The sequence below is a fragment of the Anopheles maculipalpis genome, chromosome 3RL, assembly GCF_943734695.1.
Source record: "Anopheles maculipalpis chromosome 3RL, idAnoMacuDA_375_x, whole genome shotgun sequence".
NCBI lineage: Eukaryota > Metazoa > Arthropoda > Insecta > Diptera > Culicidae > Anopheles > Anopheles maculipalpis.
The window spans coordinates 26,360,445-26,373,412 of NC_064872.1; the positions used below are offsets into that span (position 1 = coordinate 26,360,445).

Below are 12,968 nucleotides of genomic sequence, written 5' to 3' on the forward strand. Positions count from 1 at the left end.
AACAATGGCAACACCAAAAAGTATGCAATGCAATTTTAGTGCCAACTCTGAAAATATAAATAATGTTTGACAACATGTTTACCCTTGTTTAGTAAACAAAACGACCGAGATCCTCGATGTTAAGTGTCGCAAATCGAGTTACAGGCCAATCAACATTAATATAACATTAACTATGGTTAGGTTGATTGATCCCTTACCAACAGGGTAAGTGATTTAACATTTATATTGCATACCTCGAGGCGTATGTGTTCGAAATATCACAGATCAAAGAACTTCGAGTTTGAATCAATTGCTAAGTGTTATCAGCAGATATATTTTTTTACGATACTGTTTGTGGTAAAAGCCCTTCTACGGAGTCTTTATTTATAAATACGCCTAAAATAATGCAATCAATTTCTTTAGAAAAATCATTGAAGATATCAGATCTCGAAAAACATGCGGATTCAAAAATTCCTTACTTGGTGGCTCATGCATCCTTCACACAAAAAACAATGAGATTTTTTTTAAATTACTTACTTTTCTTCCCATTGCAAAACCACACATCTATCAACACGAAACCGCAAACGACCACGTAAAAGTGTAGCGGAAATAAAACGCAAACTGAAGACCTTAATTCCCATCGCGCATGCAACTGAAAAAGCGACAAACGTATCGCTTAATTTTACCACGGCCATCCATCATACCCGGTGGTGGTTGATTTATGGTGAAACCCAACGTGCATGGCTTGCATCGGCTGTACACGACTTTCGGTCGCGTTCCTTACAATCGAGAATGGTAGTCCGTAGCGAAAGCGACCCTGCTGTTGCTTTCCCGTGAAACTCCCTTCTAGGAAAAACCACTCAAATCGAGCTGATCAAAAGTGACAGGATGATTCGTTACGGGTTTGATTCTTCCAATCATTCACCTTGGTCGGAGCAATTTGCTGATGGTGATAGGGAAGGTGTAACCTATCACCAGATAATGCATTTTTAATCATTCGGTTTTTCTATTGCTATTGAATTGAAAGAATTTTCAACTGCAAGATAAATTCGATTGTCTTTATTGGACGAATTGCACAAAATTTTATTTGGCTTTTATTTTGATTTAATGTGAAACAAATTGTTATTATCTAAGGTAACTTTCCAGCTCTCTCTTTCAACACTCAAACAACAAAAAAACTGCATCACCTGCAGCTGCTCCTGAAAAAGGTGTGGAAAAGTCCGTTTCAAATCCTTCCCCAAGGAGCAGCGGTTTAATTCTCAAATTTTCGACGCCTGCGAATAAAAATGAACTTTCATCGTGAACCATTTCCACCTGGTGGAAAAGCGCAACAAAAAGGGGCTAAAGGGATGAAGTTACTTTTTTATGCTCCACTTTGTTCTGTTGCGGCTGGTTGCTTCATAACCACCAAAACCAAAACCACCTGCCCTGTGCCAGATGACGATGACGAATGAAAACAGGACGTGTGAAAGTGTTGAGGTGCCCGCTTACCAGTTACCTTTTTAGTCTGAATGTTCGCGTTCCCTGCGGTATTTTCCGTGCAGATAGAATGGTAGAAGACCGTGGAAAAATCTTCAAGTGGTTACAATGAATTTTCATTAATTATTTATCGGCTCATGGCCCATGGCGTATGGCGTAGAGTACCTGGGCAGTTCGTTTGGTAGGCAGCTGCTGTACGATGAGGTACCTCGTGGGGAGTTGTGTGCACCTATTGAGCTTTCATACAATGAATCATAGCCGTCGAGACGATCATTGCACTGAGAAAATTTTGATAGAATGTAAAATGGAACAGTCCAACTGGATAGGAACACAAACTGGAATTCGACTGGAATAGACCGGGACATTAACTTTTGAAGCAGCTTAGAATGATTTATGTGCATTATTTATAGCATTTTTAAAATACCTAATTAGTCTTAATAATTAGGCATGAATATTATTATTTTACAATAATGATCACCTTTTATTATCCCATCTTAAAAGAGTCGACAAAATCGTTTGCAGTAATAATTAAGAAAGACTCTCCTCACGCACTACTAATTCCCCGGTGTAATCTGTTTGCTCTTAGTTATTATCATGCTCAGTTTACCATAACTATTATCTCCCTTTTTGACCGTTTTTTTTTTAACCTCCTAAAGAAGAAAATTGTTCCCTTTTTCACATTCGAATAGACCTCAATGGTGTAATTATTTCTCAAAACCATAGGCACACCGGCATACTCAAATCTACTCACTTGGACAGGATCACCATAGGCGCCGATGAAAGTGTATCCCAGTTCCCGCCGGGGGGTGGTGACTCATAAAGTGTGGTCATAAAAATTAAGCAACTAAGCTGTTTCACCCTTGCCACATTATTTTTATGGCATTTCTGCTGGATGAGGTGAACTGATAGCGTAGAAAGAAGGGAAGTTTTGCTATTGTTCTTATACCATTGGAGAATTTAGGGGTTTTGAAGAAAATTACTTCTCAGCAAGGAGTCGTGTAGGAATGAATCAACTTAACTGAGAAAGAATTCCTGCGGAGCTTTGTTACAAGCAACGTTTACTCTATCTGTGATGCTGTTGTTATTTCCAGACAAACAGACCTTAAAAAATTTACAATCAAACTCTTTATAAACCAAACATCGCGTGACATGTCAGTTTTTATACTCTACAGCCAAAGAAATAATGAAATGCGCCTAGATGAATACAATCAGAATGAAAAATATTCTTTTCAATGGCTTTTTGCTACGATTTTGCTTCTTCAACTCTCCTTCTGGAAAGTTTCAGTAACATGCAGATCGCCATTCCCTTTTGAATACGTAGCCAGGCTCTAAAACACTCCTTCAAGAGCTGTGCTAAAGGATTTGAGTATTAAAACTAAAGAAACTACGTGCATTAAGTTTCTTTTAATATCATTTCACTTGCATCGCCCTCATACATTTTGCAACATTGCTAGGCTTAAGCGAAGGACACACAGCACAACTTCTAATGATTTTCCCCCAACGAAAGAGACGAAAAAGATGTAGACGGAGAAAAAGTAACTTCATCGAAATGAAGACAAAAAACGCCAACCGATGGGAAACGTTCCACTTTTCTGTAGCTGTGTGGTTGGGATTTTGGGAGAAAAGTTTCAGACTGTGTTTTCAATTTTCTTACGCCTGCATCGCCATGATGATGCCTCCATATTCGCTCAAGGGAAAGAAAATTAAATGCCAGCAGGCATCATTTCCTGCCCACTCTCTCTATATGCCGATTTCAGTGCTCTCGTCGAGCGTTTATTTTTTTTTTCTTTCATCACCGAATGCTTGCCTATCTGCAGGCGCTACGACTGCATCCGGTAGACAGCAAAAAACCTCTGTATGTACCCTTCGCGAATCACCAGGGAGAAAACTGAGGGAGAGATAAATGTGCGCACGTGAATTGCTGATATTACACTGATCCTTCGCATTTTGAACGATGGACTGTGGAAGGGTTTATCCCTTCCGGCAACAGCGAAAAAATCCCAGCTTGATAGATTCATTTTCTTCCCGTTCACATTACACGATGTTTCGTAGCGCTTGGAGTGCTCTTCAAAATCCCCTTTTTTTGGCCAAAACATATGCCTTTTTTAAAGCAGCATAATCTGCATGTTTGTCTTGCTCGAGGCACTGGCACCGGTTTAGAGCAATGACTATTTTCGGTGAGGACGGTGAGGATTAATTAACGAAGTAACCGTAATGCAGCACAAAACTCGGTAACCTTGGTGGCGTCGGTTCCCGTAACGCAATTATAATGCAACATTCAACCATACACATGCTACTCACAGCCGGACCGTATCGATCCACCACGAATTGGCAAACCAGTCGCCGAGTCAGGTTGTGTGACGCCATCGCGTCCTGGAAATGAATCATGCTTCGGGGAACAAACCACGGCTATCTGCAGACGGTTTGCACCAGGAAAGCGAATCCTTCAGCACCCCATCTAAACGCACACACATACACAGAGGAATAAATGCATAAATGTGTTTGTCATGTGGCTGTAACGGTTCCGGGCAGAAAGGACCCGATGAGGATGATATTCAGCCCATCTGAAGTGAATCCATCCACAGCTAAATGGTAATGAAATCAATTAGCACCTTTGTTTACATCATTTTGCCTCCTTTATTTTGCAATGCTGTCGCTTGCATCCTGGGGTGGGTAACAGGTTCATTTCATTGTGGATGCGATGCAATTATATCGAACACATTAAGCTGTGGAGGGGGCGTGTAATGGTTTTGGTTGGCCATTTGCATGTATATTATTGTATTTAATATCAATAAAGCAAAAGGGGCGAGTTTGCTAGCAGGTGGTTATGAATGGTAATGTCCTGCTTGCGACATTTGACTTCAACTTAATTTATATTTTCTTCTCATGCCCCTATATTATGTAAGCTATCCAATGTTACTATCTTTTTTGTTAAATCATGTTGTAAAAACTATTTAAATGTTTTGTTGAAATTGGAAAAAATATCATAACACACATTCCAGAGGATAAGTCTTATAACCCACACAAAAATATATCAAAAATAGCAACAAAAAAATGCTTAAGCCCGGAGTAGGAGCAAAATAAAGTTCAATTAATAATAAATATAAGTTAACAATGTTTTAGTTTGTTGCAGTCCAATGACTAAAATAATAATCATCAAACCAGAATAGCAGAAGATGCAATCAACTTTCATCGCTGCAATAGTATGTGGTGTTGACGATACGGTAACGTGCCGTCATACTTAATAATAAATAAATAGTAATAAATATAACAAACTCTTTTTGTTCAACGACCGATTATTATTAGACCAACGATACTATTATTATGAGACTTACTGGAACTGAAGTTGGATAGTTAGTCGTTACTTCGGAGGAATGGTTTACATGAGATTAAATCCCCGATCCTGCCATTTGAAGAACGGCGCCATTGTCGCATCTGAAGCCTGACCGCGCCTAAGCGTGCCGGACGGCTCGAGCCAACAAAAATTAGTTGTAAATTCCTTAGACGATTATTATCTCAATTCGTGCATTGTTTCAAATGTTTGGAATTTTGGTTTATCTCCTGGATATATTGAAGATGTATGTTAATCAAGGTGTAGCTTTCACAAGTGGCTAGCACGACCTGGCTGGTTCTTTGATGAAGAAGAATTTCGCAATACAGATCGACCATTCTTTTTTAATCACCAAAAATGCTATATAGCCGATTTAATCTGAATGATCGAAATAAATGTATCATTGCTCAATCCATGATACTGGGATTAAATAGGATAAACTTCAATTTTAATCCAATATTTTGTTAAATATTGATTACTGATTGATTTCCAAAGTTATCCTACTATTGCCCAACTTATTAGGTTCTTCAAAACATAAAAACACATCCTACTTCTTGTCTCACAAGATTCTTATTTTTTGCTGACTTTCATTGATTTTACTTACTTGAAGCTGGACAATCAGTCCAGTAAGAATCAGAAAACAGTTAAGAAAATTTTTAAATTTGGTTTCTGCGTAATCGTAACTGACTGATAACTGTCTAATGACTTCGTATTTGAAACTGTGCCACCACCCCATTCCTGCCTGAATATTCGGCCAAGTAAAATTCTTCTTCTTGGCTTAACGACCTTCTAAGTCACGCCGGCTATCGAATGATTTTCTAGGCTTGCTGACACCACGTAGTTGGATAGTCAGTCCTCACTATGTGGGGACGGTCTGGATGGACTTTGAACCCCGGTACTGCTGTTTGAAGACTGGCCACTGTAGTCTACCTCTTAAACTCTTATTTTTCAGAGGGCTTAACAATCTCCAGAGGTCTTGGCCTGCAATTATTGACTCCCCTAACATAATATACCCGTAACTAGACAATCAAGTCCTGGGTATGATCCGGACGGGATTCGATACTCATCGTAAACGTGTCTGAAGAACTGACCCCACTACCGTCTCTACTACTAGAACTTCCCGTCCCTTCAGTCAAATAAGTTTTACTGTCTAATGCAGTGTCCAGTATGATGATCAATGACTGTGGATCTAATAAACCCACAGAGTCCTTAAATCAATTTCCAATAAAAGAATTGAACAGAATCGCACCGCTCCATCGCATAACTAGCGATTTATTCTACAGCATTGCAATATTCCCATTACTTCTTTTCAATCCTATTTCAGCGAGCTTGCATCGTCAACTCTCACGTTTTACAAACCTCATTAGCAGCTTAACGAACCGAACAACCCAAACAGTAATTATCCTTTGCACTGACCATCGTTCACAGACAGTCAATTTGGGTATGCCGTTTTCTTTTACGACAAAACCTGAAACCAAACCGGTCAGTCGACTGATACTCGTGATGCAGGTTAGCCCATCCCACACATTAACAGTCAATCGGCTACAAATACGGATAACGGACAATCAATGTTTTCCTATGGTCCGAAAAGGACAATTCCAATGTCTCCGAGCGTTCGCTGCTCGAATTGCACGAAACAAATGGCGTACCGAGACAGTAGCTCCACGGAAAGGAATGAAAGAGAGCAGAGAAGGAAAGAGAGAAAAACTGAGAGGAACGTGAATAAAAATAAACAAACCCACGCAAATATTAAAAGCCAAGCCCTGTTGCCATCTGTCTTCCATGCACCCTTAACCAACTTACCACGGGATGGAAAAACCTTCCCCCGGGCCACTGGCAAAGGTGAAGTTTTTGAATGGAAAACCTAAAATCGGGTCTCGGGCGGTGAAGTTCAGGGAGACGCTCACGCGTTCTTCATGGTGCGAGGGTGTTGGGTTTCATTCTTTCTCGCTTTCGCTTCTTTATTATCATCTTTTTTCTCTCATTTGGCTGTTGGAAAATCACCAAAATTTGCCAAAAAAAAGTGAGTGTCCTATTTTTCTCTCACTCACTCGTGAGTTCTAGCAAGTGCATTTTCTGCAGCCCTTGTGCTGCTTTCAAACAATTCCTTTTTTGTTCTATTTTCCGAAAAATGTTTTTCCATTGTAGAGTTAATAATACGTACAATAAGACTACTTCTACCGTCATAAAGAGCTCATAAGGCCAGGCTTATCAGTTTAAGCTTAGCTTAGGAGAGAATCTTTTTTTTTTTTGCTCTTGAAGGCACTCTCTGTCTCACGTAAACACACACGCACACACTCACATGGAGGCTCGATTTTCCTGGCACTCAGCAGCGGCCGAGCATGTTGTTGTCTCCGGGAAGGGTGTATCCTTTTCAGCTCGAGCACTTGCACTAGCTGCCGCCGTATTTCATCGCTTTTTCCCGAAGTTTATTATTCTTTTCCGACTCACACGCAAACTTTTCTGCTTCTGCTTTGTAAGAAAATTATTTGGAAACTAGTTTAGCCCTCCCAGGGGCAAGGAAGATGTCACACAAAACTGGATGAGTTGGATGCTGGCTGGAACTTTCAAATCACTTTTCTGCTTCGATACACAATCACCAATGTGGCAGCACTTTAACACACCCTTTTCACCGAGATTACGACCATAAAATAATATGAACGATGTTAGTTCCCCAAGAAATTTGCTCTTTTATCACACTTTTTCCAATGTGGGATTCACCTTTTTGCTATGAAACCTTCATTGAAGGTGTGTTACTTGCGTAAACCACAATCACATTCCTTCCCTTATTTGTTCCCTAACCACACACACACACACGCACACACCAACGCTTCAACACAAACGTGCCGAACAATGCACCTTCTCTACCCAACTACTAGGCGTCACATGACACAGGCATAGATAAACCAATGGGAGGGCAAAAACAGAACTCAACCACAAACCGAAAACTGTTTGGTACCTAGTTTTGGTGCTAAAGGAAAACTCCCGTTTGGACCAGCCAGCGTTATGACGGTTTCGATGGTGCAGAGCGGAGGCGGAAAGATGGAGAAAAGCGGACAAATAAAACACAACGCCCCGAAATGCGGGTCGATCATCCGCACGCTCGAAAATACGGTACTGGACTAAAGGTGCTGCAGCAAGTTTTTCCAACAAGGCGGATGGAAAATGTGAGAGCGTGAGCGTCTTCAGTGAGTCCTGAATCTGTGAGAGTGAATTATAGTGTGAGAGAGAGAGAGAGCGCGCGCAAGGCATCGGGATAGCAAGGATGTGTGCAAACAGTTACTTTAAACCTGTCTTCTGTACGAGGACTCGGCAGGGTTTGATTAAAAAAGTAGCTTCAATAGATGCTATACTAAGCTCGATAAAATGGATGTAAATTTAAAATAATAAAATTTGTATCATATTTCACTAAATATGGAATATAATTTCAAAAAGATATGAAAACTTTATGAACTTCTAAAAACTAATATCATTAATAATAATGAATTAATAATAATTAATTAAATTAATTAATAATTATTTAAACATTTTTAATATCATTTATGATGTTCCCTTTGAACTATTGTTTTGTAAGTTAATTGTTCATAGCACTTGTCTTTACTTTAAGTCTTCAAGTCTATAAAGGCTTATTTCTATTATCAATGAATACAATTTAGCTTTGATTGCTTTCGTGGTTCAGTAAAGTACTGTAGAATACTTGTCTTTGTTTATTTATATATTTGTATCATATTTATATATTTGTTTAATAATGTCTTTGTTTTATTTTGTTTGGTTGATTTTTTATTCTATTTGTTCACTTTTCCGTTACACTAGAAGTGTTTTATAAATACGATTTGTCGCGAAAATTGCATAATTGTTTTAATAAATTAATTAAACTTTTCAATAACTCACATTTTCTAAAATTTATGTAAAAATCTATTTTTTTCGCATTTTTTTAATGTTTTTCATTCTTGTTTTATTTATTTTCAACACACTTGTTTCAAAAAGTTGTGTTTGATTTTACTCTTTGTCTTTCCGTTTTTTATCTTTCGTTTTGTGTATCTTTTTTAAACGGCCTTTTGTTTTAACAACTTTTGTGTGTGTTAATGGCAAAATACTTTACAAGTTTATTTACCATTCGATTCATGTAATTTTTTCAAAAGTTTTTAAATAACTAAAACCAAACAGATTACTGTTGAAAGTCTATTACGCTATTTCAGCAAGAACCCCAACACCCCGAAACAAATGCAAAATCTCACACTGCTAGGGGAAAACAATAAGGCCCGGTGTGAGTGTCCTGAGCCCGTTACCAAGGGAATCGGCCGCGCAAGGTGCGAAGAGTGGCTGTGTGTTGCCTGAGCGTGATTGCAGTGTTGCGTAGCGATTGATAAGAGCCCTTTACTCGGCGAGCATGTGGCGTTCTCGACCATCAACAACAATAGCAGTAGCAACCGTAGTAGTAGTACTACTACTACCAACACTACAACAACGTTCTTCTGAGTGTGCGTCCTTTAACGAAGCCGGTACAACACGAAAGGAGCAGAAGCAACAAAAAAAAAACGCTCAACCGTTCTACTACAGCATTTGCAAAGCGGATTCATTCATCTCTCAAAAAACACGTCCGGTTTCGTGTGCGTAGTGAGAGAATGCAGCATTCATACCTTTTTTCTGTATGAGACAGCTCTTAATAAAATGGGAGAAAATGCAAACCCAAAAAGGATCGTTTCCTTCCACCATAACAGCAAGGATCTGGCTGGCTGAGGGCGCACATGCAGAAGAGAGGCTACAGACCCAAACAAAGGCAGCAAAGGTGTGTACGGGACGGCAAATGGATTCCCCTTTTTACGGGACATCATCAGCACCGTCGTAGGCAACGTCATACCGGGAGTTAGAATCATGATTTATGCGTTCCCTTTTATTCCCTGCCATCACCCTTGCGGTATAATAAGGGTGAGTTTGGTGGATTTTTGTACGGAGAATTTTCCCTTCGTTCGTTTCTTGGTGAACTCGGGTGTCCTTTGCAATGCGGTGAAGATATTTATTCAACGTCGTCAAGTAGAGGGACCCACGAGAAAAAAAGGCGAGAAAATCTGCCTGCGTGTGTAGTGCTTGCGTTTGCTATTACGATTGTTAATGATAACCAGTGGAGAGGTTAATAGCACGTAGAGGGTAATGAATGTAAAGGAATTATGCATGAAGGAGACGTAATAAGGTTGATTGCCGTTTCCATTGTTTAGTCTTAATTGCCAGAAGTGATGAAACTCATCCACCATTTTATTATAACAGATTATAATAAAAAAATCTCTTTCAAGTCGCGTGAATCTCAAACGTGCTTGCGACATGTTGATCTAGGACCGGTATGCAAGAGATTGATACCGAACAAACTCGGTCTCCTGTTCCTGTCTCCTGACCAAACATACAGAGCGCATGCGTTTATTGTCCCTTCAGAAACAGAAATTTCAAAGTCAATCCGTTTTCATAAACTCAAAATGTAAAAATAATTGCATATATTTAAGAAAATCCTTATTATACATTATTTCATTTCAAAGTACTTAAAATCCATCAAAAAGTCATGAAATGGTTACAAAACAATCACTGTACCACTACTCCACCGATTTTGCTATTTGAAATTCAAACATAGCACACTAGTGTCATCTAGCGGAATACGATGGCCCTCTATTATAGCACTTGCTAAAATTATAGCACCTTGACAAAATTAACACAGTAGCGGTTAAAAATAAACTTGCCAGCTCAGGCAAAAAGTGTTTCATAATCATTTTCAATAAATTAGTTTTGCAATTTTGCACTAAATTATTTAAACTTTCTTTTCCATGATCTACTCACATGCTATTATCATTTTCCGTCGCGTTACTGTACGTCTTTGCACTTCTCGAACCATCCACGGCCACACTGTGCCGCATCTGTGCTCTGTTCCGATGTTCGTCCGCACCATTCCTCTGCCCTGTCTTTCCGTGCGATTCTGGATGGGTGAATTCAAAACAAAAAATAACAACAATCAGCACCATTTTTGTCTAACAAACCTGTCCGTGTACGGGGTCCGAGCTATAAGGAAGAGCAATATTAAGATACAAAGTAAAAAGTGCACCGAACGCACAAAAACTCCTCACACTCAAACACACTAGTGGCAATGGGAAGTAGGAAAGGAAACGGTGAAGGCAGAGCAAACATACGTGACGCAGGAACGCAACAGAACGCCCTCAAAACACACTGCTGCTGACGGCGTAAACTTTTGCGCATTTTAATCGCTAACGCAGGAAGCTGGCACAGGGGGCCAGGCGCGATGGTTTTAAGGGAAAGTAAATTCTTTTGAATACGAAGCCTTTACTAGATGGGAGAGCTGTACCGATGTATGGATAACACTGGGACGGATTGAAAGAAGCACCCAGGTCGATCGTGGCGTGTCATTGGGGGTCTGGTAAGCGAATATGGAAGCAGTCGATAAACAGTTGTTACAGCTGTGGCAAAATTCTCAGCTTGATGACACGTGCGCCGAGTGAGGTGTTCGATAGAGTACGTTGATGAAGGTTGCTTTTATGTTGTTGCTCAAGTTTAAACTTAACTATTCAAAAATTTGGTTCGATAGATTAACCTGAATTCTAATCAAAAAGCAAAAAAGTAAAGAATTTTTTATTATTAGCAAAATTAGCAAAATTATTACCATTCAACACGAGTGAAATATAAGATGCAGATTCATGCTAAACATATTTCAACTATACAAAAGGTCTTCAAATCAACGAAATACAATTTTGCCGTTAGTTGTACTAAATATCAAATTATAAGAAAGCTCCAAAAGCAGCTATGATATTTTTATCTGATTATAGCTATTTTTCGTATCATTTTAGAATATTTTGTTTCTTTCTTTTTCGTTGTTGTTTTTGTTTCTTATGCGGATTTCACAGTCAAAATAGGTTTTTTGCTACATTTTTAAGAGTCCTTTTGTTTCATATTGCATATCTACACTTCATACTTTAACTATGTAAGGTTTTTTAAATTACCTTTTAGCATATCTATTTTTATCACAGACTTACTCTACTAAAAGTTGTTCGAAAAACAAATAAAAATAGATAGAAAGTTCGTTTGAATCCAATAAAAATAGATATAAAAAAATAAAAATTAAAATAAAAATAAATTTCAAAAAAAATGTAACAATTGGAAAAACATCTTTCAGAACATGAAAACGTTGGAAAATTTTAAAACATAGCAAATTTCACAAAACTGACTGAAACACTAGTCTTCAAAATATCAAAATAATCGCAAATGCAATTGGATTCCGCAAAAGCTGAACACTTGGAAAAGAGATAAAGACGTTTGAAAAGACTTTTTTTTATATGCTGCTTATTAATTGCATATTGTTAAACAATACGGCCAAGCCATTCTTATCGAAATAAAAAAATAAATGTTGTTCGGCTTATAAGCTGTACAATAATGTACTATAAATTAATCCTAACCTAGCTATTCCCTAAACAAAACAAACACAAGAACAAGTCCAGGCCACATCAGTTGAACTACAGGAAAGACAAACAAAACAAAGGGGAATGAAAATAGTAAAACAGAAAGATACAAAAAAACCTAATATAACGATTACATGAAAAACGAGAAGGCGTAAGACGACCACAGAAAGAGGAGGAAGACATAAAAAACTCAAAAATGTCAGCCACATTATTAAAACAGCGGATCTTGCTGCAAGCTGAGGATCTTAGAGGTATATTAGTATATGTAGTTGTAGGTTTATATCATGCTTCTCCTTCTGGGTTTAACGGCCCTACTAGATACGCCGACCATCGAATGGCTCACTAGTCTTATTGATAAGCACGAAGTTGGATAGTCAGTCCTCACTACACGGGAACAGCCCAGATGGGATTTGAACCCCGTTCCTGCTGTGTGTATGTCATGCTTAATTTATATTAAAAGTGAGCTTTCAATATTCTACCTGCAGTCACAGCGAATGAGAATAGCAATCTCAAATATAGTATCCCTCCCGTAAAACCGAAATATGCAAAAAAGATGTGCAACATTATTCCGCCTGTTCCGAACTCTATCACATGCACACACCACCAACGGTTGTCCCCGGATGGACAGCATCCGTCTTGATTGGCTGGACTCCACAGTGGACCACTTTTTTGCACCTCGTTATCGCGAAACACACACGTTATTTATGCCCCGGTGAAAAGCCGGCAAA

At 38.8% G+C, this 12,968-nt stretch overlaps 1 protein-coding gene across 1 annotated transcript in view; it reads right to left on the reverse strand.

The window, feature by feature from the left end:
* The window catches only part of LOC126564013 (breast cancer anti-estrogen resistance protein 3 homolog), a 32,689-nt gene that overhangs the window by 11,756 nt on the left and 7,965 nt on the right, over positions 1 to 12,968 (reverse strand). The window contains exon 4 of the mRNA XM_050220913.1: positions 10,613 to 10,748. Coding sequence (XP_050076870.1) covers positions 10,613 to 10,748 — 136 coding nt within the window. The remainder of the gene's footprint in view (positions 1 to 10,612; positions 10,749 to 12,968) is intronic.